This window comes from Micropterus dolomieu, linkage group LG19 (assembly GCF_021292245.1).
Source record: "Micropterus dolomieu isolate WLL.071019.BEF.003 ecotype Adirondacks linkage group LG19, ASM2129224v1, whole genome shotgun sequence".
Taxonomy (NCBI): Eukaryota; Metazoa; Chordata; class Actinopteri; order Centrarchiformes; family Centrarchidae; genus Micropterus; species Micropterus dolomieu.
Window position 1 is genome coordinate 3,274,429 of NC_060168.1, and position 18,490 is coordinate 3,292,918.

An 18,490-nucleotide genomic window follows, 5' to 3' on the forward strand; every position below is an offset into this window, starting at 1 on the left:
TGTAAACAACTATGTCTCTTCGTTCTGTCCAGTTAAATATGGTGTGCCTCAGGGGTCGGTCTTAGGACCCATTTTGTTTTCCTTGTATCTGCTTCCCCTTGGACATATTATCCATAAACATGGCATTTCTTTTCATATTTATGCTGATGACACACAAATATACTTGCCCGTCAGATCCACAGACCCTGGAATGCTGAGTTCACTTAACAACTGCCTTTGTGAAGTTAAAAAATGGATGTCAAATAATTTCCTCCAGCTGAACTCAGACAAAACAGAAATCCTGGTCATTGGGTCCCAGCAGATGGCAAAACAAATACTGCCATCTGCTGGTTCCCTAGTAAATCACATTAAGCCTGTGGCAAAGAACCTTGGTGTTTGGTTTAATAGTAATTTAAATTTCGAGCAGCACACCACAAAGCTCGTTTAATCATGTTTGTATCAACTTAGAAATATAGCTAAAATTCAATCTATGTTAACTTTTAAGGACACCGAGACCATTTTACACGCCTTCATCTCATCACACCTGGATTATTGCAACAGCCTTTTCACTTGTTTAACCCAAAAATCTACTGATCGACCCCAGACTGTCCAGAACTCAGCTGCCAGGCTTTTTACCTTCATTACACTGGCTCCCAGTATGTTTTAGAATTGACTTTAAAATTCTATTGATCACTTTTAAAGCTCTTCATGGCCTCTCGCCTTGTTATATTTCTGAACTTTTAGACCCATACGCACCAGCACGTACCTTGAGATCCTCGGGCAGAGGTCTGTTGTCTGTTCCAGAGTCTCGACTGAAAACTAAAGGGGACAGAGCGTTTGCTGTCAGGGCCCCGAGGCTCTGGAACAGCCTGCCCGAGGAAATCAGGTCGGCTGAGTCAGTGAACTCTTTTAAGTCCCTTCTTAAAACATACTTTTATAGGAGAGCCTCTCCCGATCTTATTTGACTTTATTTTATCCCTTTTATTTTATTCTATTTGACTTATTTTATATTTATCTTAAACGTGGATTTTAGTCTTTTTAATCTTTTCTTGCTCTTATCTTGTATCGTTTCTGTATTATTGTTTTTTGGGTATTATTGTCTTTACACTTGTTGAAGCACTTTGTAACTTGTTTTTGAAAAGTGCTCTACAAATAAAGATTATTATATTATTATTATTAATTGTGCTCCGTCAAAGTATGTCGACTAAAGCCCGACGTTAAAGTCCACTGGAAGCGTCTCAGAAGGGTTTCAGCCACGAAGGGTGCAGCCTTTAACCGTGTTTGTTGCTGTTTTACTATTGCAGTGGCGGCCCGCCATAGTCTAATTTGCTCCAACATAGTTTCAAAATGAACCGTAAATATTTTTTTACACATCTCGTAATGTGATTTCAGACATCTAACGTTGTGTTTCCTGGGGGTTGCTCTGCGCCATATGAGAACCACATACAACATTACTTATCAAATTTGGTTGGACTTGAATGAATTTAGCTTGAAGATACAATTGTGATGTGACATGTGAACGATTAGTATAAGATTAATAGGATTATATTCACAGAAAGTATAAAACATATTACATGTGTCCATTAAAAGTAAAAAAATCCAACAAATTACTTGTTCTATTTTCTATTCTTTGATTTAATGTTGCTGTTTCATCACCATTTATAGCTCTACAATGGGTTTATGATCAATTTGTTTACTATAGCACAACATTGGGTCCGAGGCCCACCCACCATAGTCTCTTAAAATCCTGTGGGAAACACACCTATCGGGAGTCACCACAGGATGTTTGATTTTGAAAATTAACTGGATTCTCTATGCCGTTCTGTGTCTGACTTCCTGCCTGGTTCGATCTGATCTTTGCTGCTTGACGCGGCTTGTGGCAAAAATAGACCCGCTACCTATTGCCTGCGGAGCGGAGAGCTGCTTCTTAGACACGCTGGTGGACTCACAAGCATTGACTGAAATGGCTGCGATTAGCTCCGGCTTCTGGGAGCCGTAACGCGCTGTAGCCAGTGGATTTTTAGGGGTTAGTTTGTGTTATTGTGTGACTTTGGTGTTTTTAACCCTTTGAAATACCAAAGTCACACAATAACGCAAACAAACTAACTGCCTCACAGTTGATTCTAGCTGCTTTTCATATCATGTGAAGAGTGACCATGTCTCCCCTGGGCTTCAGCCACTGGGAAAACATGCGTACAATTAAGAACATTTACATACATTAAAGTGGCTTCATTTCACTTTAATATTCTAAAGATTTTACAATATGGTGCATATTGGTGAAACCTGTAAATTCAGCTCATCCTCAACCCTTATTTGACATGCTCTCAACTGTTCCTGTATTAGTATGAAAATCTTCCTTTGTTTTATAAACTTTATTTCCATTTTTTAAATCTTATTTTAACTTGTTTATTGAAATTTTTTCTCAAAAGTACTACCTTCATTGCTTACATGATTTGCAACATCCCAGGATGCTTTTTGAATATCTACACTTACTGACTATTGTTATTATTGTACAATCATGTGTTATCTTTACAGTACCTTCCATCAAAGAAGAAGAACTTGCCCTTGCCATTCTTCTCTCCGTGGGCGAAGTGTCCTTCAAAACGATCACTGGATGAGTAGGTTACTGTGCAGAACCCACAGGGCTGACCATCTTCATCCAATGGACCTGAAAACACACACACACACACACACACACAGATGTTAGAAGACCCTTACAACTCATAAAAGACAATGTTCCAAGAGGTGCGAACATTTCTCCAGTTTTGCATTTGGTTTTCATGCACACAATAATGATAATAATGTGTGTCACATAACAGTTTTAAGTATTTCGGTCCTTCTAACATAAACAACACTCACGTTACTCGGTGATAATCTTCAGACTAACCGTTCACGTCGATACACAACATCACATCATTTATTACAGTGCTGCTGAAATCATAAACCGAACGTGTAGCAGACCGTGAAAAACAAAATGTAACCTTCGGTGATAATTTACATCTCCTGCCTGGTTAAATCTTTCCAGCAGCGGGTCACTGGTCTCACCCAGGCCGCCCTCACTCGTCTGTAAAGCGGCTCGCCTTCTGGAATAAAGTCCCTGGCGCGCTCACGTTAGCACGCGGGCCCACTGACAGGCTGACTCATGGAGATTTGCGGACAACTGACGTCACAATCTCAAAACAGAGAAATAGCGGACACAGGCGAATTGTCATCGTTGGCAGGGAAATCAATAAAACGAAAGGAAGACGTCGCTTACCTTCCACGACCTCTTCCAGTTCGCCATCGCTGTCCATGCTGCACGAGGCTGCTGGATCGCCGCAGCTGTGACTGCTTTCCTGTCACACGCGGGGCGTGATCTGTGCACGGCAACGACATTACATCTGCCAAGCCTTTCTAACCAGGAGTTCAAACCATAGGTTCGAACCTGATCCTGGACGTTTTCACTTCAGAAAAAGCTCAAATGAAGCAATCACTTTTATCTTGCAGTTATGCAGTCGGGATTTTGGTCTGAAATTATGCATAGCAGGTTATTGGTTTTCATTTGTCAATCTGTTCTCGCTAACAAAATAAAACCACACAGCATTGCCCCATTCCCTATGCTGGGGAAGCAGCGTCCTCCCTCCTTGACTGGAATCATTTACAGGGCTTTCAAAGAGAGTGTGGGCCCCCCTCAGGTTTGGAAAAAGGTTCTCCCTGACACCCCCCTTTATTTAGCCTACTTGATTAGTTTTGCATAATTCCTGGATGCCTGTGATGATAATAATGCTTTTGATCCCGTAGACTAACCATTTGAGTCAAAATAGCCTAATATTGCTATTTGACATAATTTCAGACTACACCAAATACACAAACAAGACTTCTGTCCTAAGGCATTTATTCGTTTCTGACTCTGAAATGATCTCCTGATAACCTTCCATTCACTGAGATATGATGGAATTTATTAGTTAATAATAATTATTAGTTAATAATAATAAGTTATGTTTCGTGTTTGGTGAACACAGTAGGCAGTGTATAAGTTAACAGTCTTAATTTACAAACATGCCGGTGAAGTGGTGGCTGGTGAGGCCGGCGTGAACAAGAGCCAGGCAGGACTGAAGGCCCATTTATACTCCTGCGTAGGGTCTACGTGCGTACCTACGCTGTAGGCTACACACGTAGCCATGCATTTATACTTGTGCGTAGGTGTGTCCGTCATTCTGCAATTACACCCCCAAACACTAGTCGGCAGTAGCGCTACAGCGTCCACTGTGTTGACTTTTGCCGGCCGAGCAGGCTAACTTCCAGCGCTCCGCTAATGTAAATGGGGGTAAAACTGTATACGTGCGGCTGGTGTAGCCGTTTCAAATGTTATCGACCGAATGGATCACATTCTGATAGCGAAACGAGTCATTTCGCTCGGGATGCGACGGTCAAATATATTGATTCACTGTGTTTCGGCCGCTATTAAAGTTGCTTTAAAGCGCGGGGTACTTCCGGTCGGCTCGGAGGCATTGTGAGGCTACCCAGCCGACCAATCACAGAGCTTACGGTCCGCGTCGACTCGACGTGTAGTTACATTTTTGAGGAGATGCACATCAGGCGACGGTGTAGACCCGTAGAATAGAATAGAATAGAATAGTCTTTATTGTCATTGCACTGTGAAGGTACAACGAAAATTAGCCTACGCCATCACCTACGCCGTCGATTTGACGCTGAAGTAGGTCTGGTACTGGTTGTGGAGAAGCTGGCAAAGGCACAAGAGTTGTGAGGCACAGGAGAAACAACAGGTGTTACTCAGACTGCAAGAGATTTAAAAAAAATTAGCTTCACAAAGAAAACCGCAACAAAATGTCCTGAGGTACTCCACCACACATGGTTAGGAATAATCTGATGACCAGTCAGAGGGAACCAGACCCAAGTGTCACAGCGCTGGCTTTTTGTGATGTCATCTTTTTATTGTAGGTCATTTATGCCTACATTTGGCCCACCCCATATCAAATGTCAAAAAGGTTTTGAAATAAATTGTTTAAGGATTTTTTTTCTCATCTTCCATGCTTTGCCAAATAGCTAACTGGCTAACAAGATGTTTCATACAAATCAATTTCTGTTTTTATCATATTAAATAAAGTTCTGTATTATATTATAACTCAGTTTATGACACATCAAGTTATTGTAAGACAAATGCCAAAGTGTGCCTATTGTCATTGATGTGTGTTCTGTGTTAGGCTAATGGTGCTTTCAGATCAAAAGCGAAGCGAGTGTTCGGGACGGTGAGTTTGCAAAGAAAGTCAATGCAAAGACGCGTAGAGCCGCAATTTCCTGTTGGGCGGCGCAAAGCGACATAAAGGGGGCGGTGCCGGTGACGCAAAGGAATTCGCTTGAGTTGAATATTTTCAACTGAATATTTTCAGAAATTTGCATGCTTTTATCAAATTAGCTTTTTACTTTAGTTTTTGGGATTACAACGTTGATTTATCTTCACTCGAGCTTCTCAGCAGCTAGATTCTGTGTACATCCGGTTCCAGTGTTGTTAGCGTTGTTTGGCACTACTTCATATTTATGTAAAAAAACGGACTGAACTGGACATTGCTGGGAGAAAAGAAAGCGAGGAGGTTGAACTACCTGGTGAGTTCAGAAAACATGTGTATGTAACCAGCTATCGTTGTACTTTACTGTGACCAAGTTAGCATAGCATAGCATAGCATAGCCGAAAATCCGAACTCCATTCAGAAAACAAACATTTTAGAAGTTGTTGTCCTACTGTCTTGCTGACAGACCTGACAAAGCAGGAATTCATATGTTTAACAAATCTGCCTCATATTGTAGTTATTTTGGCATCAGTTGAATTCGTTTATTGCTATTTAATCACAGCAACATGTTTACTTTGGGTTCGTACAGCTGTAGTAATAGCGAGTTGTGTTTCTTCGCGTTATCGTGAACACTCCAGCGATGTCCAGCGATAAAACCCCTGCGAGGAGAGCGTTGCGTGGATTAAATTCGCGTTTGGTCTGAATGCCGCATAAGACTTATTTGGAGCACATTTCCATAAAGTACAGTATTTTTTCAGTATTAAACTAACTCTCCATTCATCTTCCAGGGCCCACTAATCCCACTAATCTGAGTAGTTTTCAGTGCCTCTAGTGGTGAGGTTTCAGATTGCAACCACTGCCCTCCCAAGTGTGTGCTCGTGCTCAAACTACTAAACAAGCCAAAACAGAGACCGACACTCTGGAGACAGCATCACACAAAACAGTAAACTCAGGTAAACTCCCACTACAACATCACAGTAATATTTTTATCAGCTTGGTTTGAAGTAATAGGCTTGTCAAATGATAACGTTACATTCACCGGCTTTTCAATAACTATTTGCGCATCTGTCATTGGAGAGGCTCAGCAGTGTGAGCACAGCCAAATGTATTGAATGAAAATGAAAACGGTTAGTGAGCTGGTCTGAATATTATGAGATTGCTGCCACACTTACAATGTTACTGTAGTGAATGGGTCTTCCACTGTGTTGTTGTCCTGCACCATTATGTTGCATTATTGTACATTATGTGGCTCAAGTCAGTTACAGCAATTGAGACCAGTTAAGAAGCTGTGTACCCGAGTCTCGATAAAACGTCAATAAATCTAAATTAAATGTTACTAAGCAAAAAACGGTAGATTCATGCTACTGTATCTGGCTGCCCTGCCTTGCATCACTATTAGTTTTAGAAACAAATCGTTCCACATCAATGTTTTATCATTTCTTGCAGGCTAAAATCAACACCTTAACTTAATACCGGTTCCAGTGTTAGCTGGTGAAGGAATGTGGCAAACCATATAACTGTAGTATTTTCCAATGGATAACGTTAGCAGCTGCTCAGCGTTAGCCGGCAAGCTAATGTTATCTAACTTAAGCCGACTAAAACACTACATCACAAGATATTTCAAATGCTTTGCAGTAATGTTAGCTTACCTGTCCAATAGGGTGAAAGACAACTTTGTGTCAGTTTTTATGGTTAGAACATAGCGGAAGGGTCTCCATGACACCTTTCCGATGTTGACCATGTTTTTGCCCGACATCGATCTGATTCTTGTTTGGCCCGACGGGCTTCAGCGCATAAAATGTTGTTTGTTGTTTTATCTTTACACGAGTGTGTGTTGGAGTCTTTGTCGGAGGCTGTAAAAATTAAATGTTGATGAACATTTAAAAGATCTTTTTGAGATCTCTTCTCAAGCCATCACATAAATGTAGTAAAGTTTTCCCCTCTTTTTATGTAGTCAAGTAAAAGTGCAAAGTCTCAAAATATTCTTTTGAAGTGCCAGCACTTGTACTTGATTAATCCACTTCAGAGGAAGCCCTTCGGACCTCAAAGGTCTGTAGAAATGTGTTATGTTCTACTGTACTGTATAAATAATTTTTAAAAATTGTTATGTATAAATTGAGACTGTAAATATGAAACATGAGGCAAATCAGATGACCATGATTACATGAAGAGATGAGAGTTAAACAGAGAAAACAAAGTAGACACATGATCCTTCAGTTCAGGCCTGCAGTTGACCTTTGACCTTCAGAGCTGTGACATCAGAAAGGGGCCGGAGGTCACTCCCTTCCCTTTAATCTGAAACAGACACTTAGTCAGTGGTGGAAGAAGTTCTCAGATCCTTTACTTTAGTAAAAGTAGCAATACAACAATGTAAACATACTCAGTTTTAAGTAGGGTTGGGTTTCATTTTTTCATTTTATCGAGTCTGGTTCTTATGAAATCTCAGTTCTGGTTCCAAACCCTTTACCACAGATCTTGTCTCTATGGTGACCTTCATCCACTTCCTCCTTGATCATCTTCATGGCTAAAGTGAAAGGAGTCTCTGTACTAAAAGGGCGTCTCTGGGAACTCGGATCCAAGAAAATTATACTGTATATTGGAGTCATTTTTAGCCATCATTATTTTCCCGTCATTCATGGTGCTGAAATAGATCTCAGTCATGCCACCAGCAGTTACTCCCATAATCATTTGCTCTTTAGTGATTTTGCCTATAAAATAAAAGTGTGATGCTTTATTTCGAATTGAATTGAGAGCTTTTACTTCTGAAGGACATTCAAAATAGTCTGTGGCTTGTTTTACACACCTCTGAAATAACAGTTGAGAAAGAAATGTGAGATTGGATTCCCCTTAATGAGAGGCGCAGGAATGTCCTCTGTCTGGGGAAATTAAAGTAAGCGTCCATAGGTTGATGGATGTGCATCAATCACCGGGACGCGCACAGTCCAGCACATGCTTTATTTTGAGCATTTCATTATTAATTTGTTGAAGAGGGAGAGAAAAGATATTCACCCGGTGTGGGTTAAGATTGAGAGTTCTTAAAGTATCATTTGCCTATGTTCTGGCCTGCTATGTAATGGCTTAAAAAAAAATTGCCGGATGCCAAACTTACTTTGCCTGATCTAAGAGATTATTAATTGAAACTTTTGAGCATTTTTTTGAGCCAGCAATATAAACAGAAGGACACCCTTCTTCAGACGTACTGCGAGACAAATGACGTGACGTTAGGTCGGCGTAGCAGGTCCAGGCAGATAAGTGACACTTTAATGGACTGTAAAATGCTCACTGCAGTTCAATGACCGGGACTGAAATATGCACAAAGTTAGGAACCGATAAGCAGAACCCAAACACGTCAAACAAACATGTCTTCTCAAAGCCATGGTTCTTGGAAATTTGGTAACGATTCCAACTTGGAACCGGTTCTCAATATGCAACCCTATTTCTAAGTGAAAGCTCTGTATTTAAGTACTTCCCTGACTGATTAGTATAATAAACTCAGCAAAAAAAGAAAGGTCCTCTCTCACTTTCAACTGTTGTATGAGTTATTTAAGAAATAACAAAGATTAATTTCCTTTGAATTATAAAACATTCACAAATCCATAATTGTATTAAAACTTCAAAAATCAACATTAACAAAGCATTTTGTACCTTTTGGTGCAACAGCAAAACATGTTTGACAATATGATAAAGAAGTCAACTAAACAGACACTTTCAATCATTTAAAAAAGCATTACATAACTATTTGACTACACCCTCAGAGGGAAATGTGGCATTTGCTGGCTACATGGATTTCATAATGTCTAATACCATTTCTCTCTTATGTTCATTAGGCCGCGGATGCAAAAAACCCCAACTTCTTCCTTAGGCTTCTGGGCAGTGGCTGTTAAGTGCTAATAGGACTGTAGTGAAGGGTAAACCACATCCCCACTCACTCCTTCATCATAGTAGTATGTTATAATATAATAACAATAAACTTTATTTGTAGAGCACTTATCAAACAATGCACAAAGGGCTTCACAGAGAGAAAAAAACATGAAATAAAACATAAAAACTCATAGCAATCAATAAGAAACAAAAAAATATAACATAAAATGCAAAGATAAAAGCTTAAGCAGGAAATTAAAATAATAAAAAGGGCTGGCAGCTCAGATAAACTCAATAAATGCTTTCCAGAAGAGATGAGTTTTCAGACGGAACTTAAAAGAAGACACTGACTCCGACAGACTGATTTCCTCTGACAGGTCATTCCAGATTGTTGTCTCTAAAACCATCATCCTGCGGTAAAGGATCCTTTTCTCGCAAATGTCACCAGCACCAACAGCAGTACTGAACATACAGACAACAGAGATTACTACAACACACCCACATGAGTCAGTCACCACAAGTCCAAACATTAAGTGGTGGGGAGAGTTGAGCATGTCAGCAGAAGAGTTCACCATTGTCTAGGGGTGTTACGAGATCTTGTGAGATTAAATTGTGACGACATTTTTCACACGCTGTCAAACCACACATTAATTTTCACACACAGTGAAATACAAATGTACGACTGATAATATTCGTGGAGCTAATCAATTCTGCCCAGCTAATGCCACATCGGTTTACTCCCTGATAGTAATCAACCGCACCGTTCGCGCTGTGAGTCCACACAGCTATGACGAGTGCTAACGTAGCTGGTAGAGTTTTGCAACATCTAAACATCTAAAAACTGAAGCGCAGCCTTGCTCTGTTTGGGACTGTGAGCTGCACTTTATCTGAGCTTCTGAAGTTAACATGTGGATTTGTGGTGAGATTTCTGCCTGATCACAAGTGTTTCAGTTACTTTTGGTTTCACATGTAACATGCAGTCCCAAACTGCATCGGTCAAACGGTCTGAAGGGGGTGACGTTACTAAAAGCGGATCAATAATGCAATGCACAGCGCTGCACTGACTTACTGTAGATTAGACTGTTATATTTAGGCTATAGATTTTGAATCATCACCTGCCACCTGAATTTTGTGTTTCTCTTTACATAAAAACAAAAACAAAACATAAACTGGTGCAGAAAAATTCACCGTTCTAGGAAATAAAGTGTTTAATGTTCAGAATTTTCATATAATTCAGCATTAAAGATTTCTTAAAAATAGTGTTAAAATCTTGATCTTGTGAACCCAATCTCGAATCTTGTCTCGTCTCGTGGGTTGTGTCTCGTCACACCCCTACCATAATCACTTAATCACATAATTACATTGTTTTATTTTTAACAAAGACCAAAACCAACAATTAATTGTCCTACTAACATGTATCGTGTTGTATATCTTTTTCCTCTGTGACAAAGAGTTCCATAAGTCTAAAAACTCTTAAAACAGAGAGGATTACATGCAGCAGAAGTCACAGGTCGGACTTGAACCCTGGAATTATGATAAGCATCTTTTCATTATGAACTAAAATCAACTATCATACTTACTCAGCAGCAGCAGGATGCCTTCCAGTGTTCCCAGGACTGCCGGCACATTGGTGCGTCCTGCCACAGGCCTTTGGCAGCACACCTCTTCCCCAGTGCAGTTACGCACTATGGCCTGGATGATGTTGTCCTGCTCCAGGCCCATATAATCTGAAACCCTCAGGACCACAGTGTGCTCTCCACTGGCCAGCTCAGTGGCTAAAGTCAGAATGATGCTATGATCTGCAACAAAGAGTAAAGTTTACATGAAAAAATCCTTCATTGTTTGAGTTTGTCTAATTTCAAAAACATTTTTATAAAGATGCTGTTTGGAGAAAAACTAATTGTTATTTGCATCATGTCTCATAAATTTTTTGACTTTGATTTTCTCTGGGATTTTGAATCTGGGCCTGAATTAGTTGGTGGTTTTTGGTTTCCATTGGCCACTGTTACATCATTTTGTTCTCAACAAATTATATAATGTACAGAAAAGATTTTGAACTTTGAACTATTTTGTGGTGGAAAGTAACAAATTTACTTTACTCACGTTGAGTAGCTTTTTTGTGTACTTTTTGAAGTAGTTTTTTAAATCTGTAATTTTACTTTTGCTTTATCATGCTGTATAAATTTACTGCTAATGCAAAACTGAACATTTCCTGCTGCTGCAGCTTCACATTAAAAGAATTTAACTTGCAAAACAGACTTTTATTTTGAAGTACTCACAGGAAATGTAAGTGAGATCAGCGCTGACCGCTGTCATGTAGACCGCTACAATGCGGCTCCACAAGACAACCATCATTTTTCTCAGTGAGTAATGCAACAGTCAGGAGCAGACCAGGGGTGTAGGATCGACTTTGAACCTGGGGGGGATGCTGATGGGCTTGGTGGGTTCGGATTTTTAATTAATTGATTATTTAAATAAAGCACTTAAATGCTCATTTCTAATGACTTTTGAAAACAGAATGTACTTATTAGTGTGGCTAAAAGAGGGATATTTGCAGTGACAGAAGATAGAGTATAGACTGGAGAGGGGAGATTATGAAGACAGGTACACAGTCAGAGAGACAGAGTATAATCTAACTAGAACAAAACTCCACTGACTACCTACCATAAAAACCATGCTATTGCATATTATATATTTAAATATATATTTAATCTGCTGTGCAACAGGTTATTTCTAGGGATAGCAATTTGCTTTGCTTGTTTATTATCTGTAATTTGACTGTTTAAAACAATTATTTTCCTTTTTAAATCTCCATGAACGTATTGATAAGATCACTTTGCTGCCTAGCCACTATTTTATTATGGACATGTAGCCTATAGGCTGCTTTCCAACATGGCCACCAGTGCCATGGTGTGCAGTCACTGGATTTCAGTTGCATTATTAGAACAATAAAGCCTTAAACAGAAAAGTAATTTGCCTGATTTTCTAAATGTTTGTATCTGCCCAGCTCTGTGACTGGGAAAAGCGCCCAAGACCAGGACAGATCTGCGTAACAGTGCACAGCCTGGATGACAGCTCATTTTGGTTAAAGGGGCTATATGTAAGTTAAGTTTTTGATTTTAATAAATCAAATTTTCATTGCCTTATTGTCAATGGCCTCAAAACTCACTTAGAAATGAAGCACGCGCCTGTTTTCTCTCTTGCTTGCATCAGCCACTATTCTGCTTTTAATGTGAGGTCTCCAGGTCAGATTCAGCCCTGTGTGCGCTCCCGAGCTTCTCTTGTGCTACAGCGACAACACAGCAGCTAACAACATGCAGTCCACTAACACCATAAAAACAACCGGCTCCCAGCAAAACACAGGCTCCACGTAAGGATACAAAACAACAATAAAGGTTCATGTGCTGAAGCCCATCAGACCAAACAGGTTCAGATGATGTCGAGTAAGAACAAAGTGAGCATTAGTAAAGCTGGAGAAACATAGAGAAAGTCGCGTTAGCTCGCCAGCTAACGTCGAGCAATTGCTATTGTTATCCAGCGCAAAGTTATATAACGTTAGCTTTCCACATTACTTCACCAACTAACGCCACCTATGTTACTTTCCTGTGTACCACTGTTGATTTAGCCTGCAAGAAAGGATGTAACGGTAAAAAGCAAATGTGGAGCAATTTGTTTACTAACGTTAGCCTATAGTGATGCAGCCAGCTAATGCTACAGTAGCTCGGACCTGCTGCTGTTTTCTTCGTAACGTTCGTGACGCTTAATGCAGATTACAGACAGGCGAAGTTATGAAGGTATAAATGACTGTAGCGAAATTAAAAGTAGATTACTGGCCTGAACAAAATACTGAGTAAAGAGTAAAAGTAGGCTACAGTTTCAAAAAGGAACGTGAAAAGGTGCCAATGACTTGTTTTATATTTTTAATTTGCATTAAGCTACTTTTAACAAGTAACTACCCACCCTGCTGCAGGCGCCCTCGTCTTAGGCTATAGACGCTTTCAACGGTAACAACATAAACAAACGGTACTGCGCATGTGCATTACTCTGGCCCAAACTTAACTTCCGGCAGACTTCCGCGAGCAATCCATAACAAGTAAATAACCTTAGCTGCCAGTCGAAGAAAAGAAACGTTACTTGGCCAACCTGAAATGTGATAAGGTCACACTACCAGACCCATTGAACAAAAATTTGAGACAAGAATGTTTTTCTACTGACCTGTCTGAGTTACTGCAGTGTTTCCCACAGAATGAGCGTAACTGTGGCGAGCGCGGCGGCGGGATGTCCGACATTGACGTTGGACGGATTTGTGCAGCGGTGTTCATGCGGGAGAGAGAGAGAGAGTGAGTGAGAGGAGGTGCTGAGCGAATAAGGTATGTGCTGCGTGCAGCTTTGCAATCAAATAAGTTCGGTAAAGTTGGAAATATATTCACAGATTCGAACTTCCGGGATCAATAACTCGTAAGCAAAACGTGTTTAAAACACAAACAACGCGTCTTTACTATCGTAGTAAAGTAGACAACTAGCTACAAGTACATTTTCACCTAAATGATTCGTCCTACGAGCGGCACAAATAACATTGGTCTCTACCTGCAGAATCAAATACAAGTTTTCCCATCTTAAATAGTAAAAGAAAATGGTAATCAAAATGTGGCAGTCAGCGCTGATAATGTGGTGAGCCGCCACAAACAAATGAATGTATGGGAAACACTGTACTGGATATCACTCACTATATTAACCAGTAAACACAAACCCAGTACTAAACAAACAGAACGGAAGTTAACTTTGGGCTGGGCGTGTCACCTTGGCAATGCGTCCCATGAAAGCGTCTATACAGCAGCATAAAAAAAAAGTCGGTAGCCTAAAATTGAGGCACTTTGGAAAAAACTCTTTTTTTTTTCTCCCTTAACTTTTCAGCACCAGCTTTGCCTTCTGTCGCATGTTTTCTATAGGCTACGTGATTTTTGTCCGCATTTCAACCGTTTATTTAGCCTATGTCTGATGCGTGTGTGACTGATTGACTAGTCACTCATAGTAAACCGCCTCAGCTATGAGCCAACTCCAAAATCGCTGGAGAAAAGTGAGGGGGGACAAAACATAGATTTTGATGGCTCCTCCTAAATGTCAATAATTGTCGCAAAAGGGGTACCCAGGGCGTTGAAAAGCGACGACAAAAGGCCTTGACCAAGCATCAATATGTGACGAGTCGGGAGTGAGAACGTGTTGGTTAGATAAAGTGCTGCACAACTCAACCTTCTCAGCCAGGTAACCAACTCCTTTCACTTTTGCAGACTCATGTCTTGTGCAGCATAAAGTCAGATCATGATTGCTCACATAATAACTCCTTGGCTGCGGTCTGAGGGCATTTTCTAGTTAAGTAGAACTGTTTAGTATAACCTATGTAGATTTATCATTATGGATTTAGGCCTACCATGTTTTTAAGGAGTCTGTTCACACTGATATAAGCTAATAAAAATGTTAATCTTGCGAAAGTTGAAAATATTAAACAGTAATATGGCAACTGAAAGTCCGGCACCCACAGTGTCTGCTTAGAACAAATAGTAGTTATAGTAGTAGTTGAGGACCCCTGATGTAGAGGTCAGTTAAATAATAGCATACTTCCATTGGTGGTTTAAAATAAGTTTTAATAGTTTATTTTTGCTGTAAAAAGGACATTTCATGAGAAAGCTAGTGCAGTGAAAATCATCCAACATCAAATGTGGACACTCCTATGCATCAGTCTCCACAATGGACTGTGAAAGGGCTTTAAAGTCAAGATGCTTTGCTCCTTATAGCCAAAAAGACATTGGTGCATTACAGTGTTGGTTGGCATTAGCAACCTGCTGGTAACTAGTCATTTATTATACTAATGCTTATGATATCCCATTAAAATGACCACCTGTTTGAATGTAAATCCTATCCCTAATATGACTTCATACAGTCCAGTGTTTCCAGTTTTCACAGTCCAGTGCGGCCCGCCAGAGTCTAATTTGATCCGCCACAGTTTCCTAATGAAGCAAAAACATTCTCAATTTTCTCATTATAACATAAACTGTCTGTATCATTGTGTTTCACCATTGATTTGGCAAAGTATCTGTACGTATCTGTCAAACAAACTAAAATTGAAAGCACCATATGGCACTGTTCCCTTATCAAATCGCAAGAGAGTGCAATTTAATTAAACAAGTAGGCCTATACATATAAATAAGATATTAAAGCAATATAAATTTATCAATATAAAATTAAAAGTTATTTTAGTAGCCCGCGAGCATTGGTGCTCACTCGGAGTGGAAGTAAGTACGGAGAGGGAGTAGCAAGCAGTTTCGGAAGAGCCCATGGCACGCTCCTCAGAGGGGTTGTTTTGTATTGGCTGATATGGTTTGGGGGCGTGGTTGTGGAAAATTGGCGCAGTAGCGCCCCCTACAAAATTTCAAAGAAGCAGCCCCTACCGTAAACCTCAAGTAAACCTCTTAGGCTACGTTCAGACTGCAGGCCAAAGTGACCCAAACCCGATTTTTTTTGACAGTGTAAAAAGGCCAAGTCACATGGAATCTGATCTTTTCCAGGTCGGAAGTGGCCCAAATCTGATACAGATCGGATCTTTTTAAATGCGACCTCATTCTGGATACATGTGGCTCTCTTCCTCCTCTACCTCGCTATCATCTACTCACAAATTCACTTTTTCTCTTCTGAGTCATGTGCATGCTATTTGTCCGAGCGGACACAGTGTGGAGAGAGAGAGAGAGAGAGAGAGAGAGAGAGAGAGAGAGAGAGAGAGAGAGGGAGTGAGTTGTGGGGCAGATGCGTTGTGCAGCGGCAGAAATCGTAAAGAAAAGAACAAAAAGTTGTGAAAACTTAATTCGGGAGAAATGTTATCCGTGAGAGGACAATGAAAAACGGGAGTCTCCCGCGAGCTAACCTCTATTGCTCCTTTTTTACTTCTGTAGCCTGCAACAGCGTGCTGGTGCGTGTGACGTTGTGTTATTCTTCATGCGGATCACTTTCAGCCTGTGGACAGTTCATACTGGAATCTGATATGGGCCACATTTATACAACATTGAGCAAAAATATTATACAAAAAAAATCGGATCTGGGGAAAAAAATCAGAATTGAGCTTTAAGGCCTACAGTCTGAACGTAGCCTTAGAGACTTAAATGTCAAGATCCAGTCATAGTGTTAGCGCCATGTACTGGCATCTGGAAAGGACATATTTCAAACTTCATTTCTTATGACTCATTTATATTTTTACCTCACATAGCACATTAGCAGACAAAATAGTGAAGCATATATGCTCCTCGTAGCAGGTTGACCACTTCCATTTCAATGTTCTTGTCAAATGCTTTTGCCTTGGGGAGAAAGTATTCGCCATGAAACAGGAAGCTGTTTTTTAAGCGCTATACCCCAAACCCAATCGGAAGTCAGCCACCTTGAGTTAAATAAGTAACTGACACCTTAACCAAACTTTGTGAGGTATTTTCGACATGTCATCTGTGTGATTTGTGCATTGTTAGCTCCAGAGCAGTGTCAGCTGGCGTACAATGCAAAGGCCCTAGCTGTCGCTGCACTTGAGGTACCCATGGGCCCGCTCAACGCTGCTTGCAGCTTTAATTAGTTCTATTATTATTAGTAGTAGTACTATCATATATAATATTGCTATATTACTATAAATTATCATTGATGCCTGTACTATTACTAACTTTACTGTTGTTTTGCTTTTCTGTGTGGATATTGCGTTCGGCTCTCCCTCCTCCTCTCTCTTCTCCTTACAGCACCCCCCAACTGGTTGAGGCAGATGGTTGCCCACTATGAGTCTTGGTTCTGCTCGAGGTTTCTGCCTGTTAAAAGGGAGTTTTTCCTTGCGTCTGTCACCTAGTGCTTGCTCATGGTGGGAACGGTTGCTCAAAAAAATAAAGGGAACACTAAAATAACACATCCTAGATCTGAATGAATGAAATAATCTCATTAAATACTCCTTTCTTTACATAGTTGAATGTGCTGACAACAAAATCACACAAAAATTATCAATGGAAATCAAATTTATCAACCCATGGAGGTCTGGATTTGGAGTCACACTCAAAATCAAAGTGGAAAACCCACACTACAGGCCGATCCAACTTTGATGTAATGTCTTAAAACAAGTCAAAATGAGGCTCAGTAGTGTGTGTGGCCTCCACGTGCCTGTATGACCTCCCTACAACGCCTGGGCATGCTCCTGATGAGGTGGCGGATGGTCTCCTGAGGGATCTCCTCCCAGACCTGGACTAAAGCATCCGCCAACTCCTGGACAGTCTGTGGTGCAACGTGGCATTGGTGGATGGAGCGAGACATGATGTCCCAGATGTGCTCAGTTGGATTCAGGTCTGAGGAACGGGCGGGCCAGTCCATAGCATCAATGCCTTCCTCTTGCAGGAACTGCTGACACACTCCAGCCACATGAGGTCTAGCATTGTCTTGGATTAGGAGGAACCCAGGGCCAACCGCACCAGCATATGGTCTCAAGGGGTCTGAGGATCTCATCTCGGTACCTAATGGCAGTCAGGCTACCTCTTGCGAGCACATGGAGGGCTGTGCAGCCCCCCAAAGAAATGCCACCCCACACCATTACTGACCCACCGCCAACCGGTCATGCTGGAGGATGTTGCAGGCAGCAGAACGTTCTCCACGACGTCTCCAGACTCTGTCACGTCTGTCACATGTGCTCAGTGTGAACCTGCTTTCATCTGTGAAGAGCACAGGGCGCCAGTGGTGAATTTGCCAATCTTGGTGTTCTCTGGCAAATGCCAAACGTCCTGCACGGTCTTGGGCTGTAAGCACAACCCCCCACCTGTGGACGTCGGGCCCTCATACCACCCTCACAGAGTCTGTTTCTGACCGTTTGAGCAGACACATGCACATTTGTGGCCTGTTGGAGGTCATTTTGCAGGGCTCTGGCAGTGTTCCACCTTGCACAAAGGTGGAGGTAGCGGTCCTGCTGCTGGGTTGTTGTCCTCCTACGGCCTCCTCCACATCTCCTGATGTACTGGTCTGTCTCCTGGTAGCGCCTTCATGCTCTGGACACTACGCTGACAGACACAGCAAACCTTCTTGCCACAGCTCGCATTGATGTGCCATCCTGGATGAGCTGCACTACCTGAGCCACTTGTGTGGGTTGTAGACTCCGTCTCATGCTACCACTAGAGTGAAAGCACCGCCAGCATTCAAAAGTGACCAAAACATCAGCCAGGAAGCATAGGAACTGAGAAGTGGTCTGTGGTCACCACCTGCAGAACCACTCCTTTATTGGGGGTGTCTTGCTAATTGCCTATAATTTCCACCTGCTGTCTATTCCATTTGCACAACAGCATGTGAAATTGATTGTCAATCAG

General features: G+C 41.2%; 1 protein-coding gene and 1 long non-coding RNA gene across 3 annotated transcripts in view; one reads left to right on the top strand and one right to left on the bottom strand.

Moving 5' to 3' along the window:
• setd7 (SET domain containing 7, histone lysine methyltransferase) overlaps nucleotides 1-3,408 on the bottom strand; it is a 519,573-nt gene extending 516,165 nt beyond the window's left edge. The window contains exons 1-2 of one of the 2 annotated variants that reach the window (XM_046031401.1): nucleotides 3,236-3,390; nucleotides 2,518-2,647 (exon numbers count right to left, since the gene is read on the bottom strand). In XM_046031401.1, coding sequence (XP_045887357.1) covers nucleotides 2,518-2,647; nucleotides 3,236-3,272 — 167 coding nt within the window. In that variant the 5' untranslated portion in view covers nucleotides 3,273-3,390. Of the gene's footprint in view, nucleotides 1-2,517; nucleotides 2,648-3,235 lie in introns of both variants that reach the window. The other variant, XM_046031402.1, reaches the window with a different exon arrangement.
• An 8,079-nt stretch (nucleotides 3,409-11,487) lies between these two features.
• LOC123958334 lies at nucleotides 11,488-13,508 on the top strand. The gene is made up of 3 exons (XR_006822037.1): nucleotides 11,488-11,568; nucleotides 12,136-12,228; nucleotides 13,374-13,508. It is a non-coding gene; the product is annotated as an uncharacterized LOC123958334 (long non-coding RNA).
• Nucleotides 13,509-18,490: the final 4,982 nt, after the last annotated feature.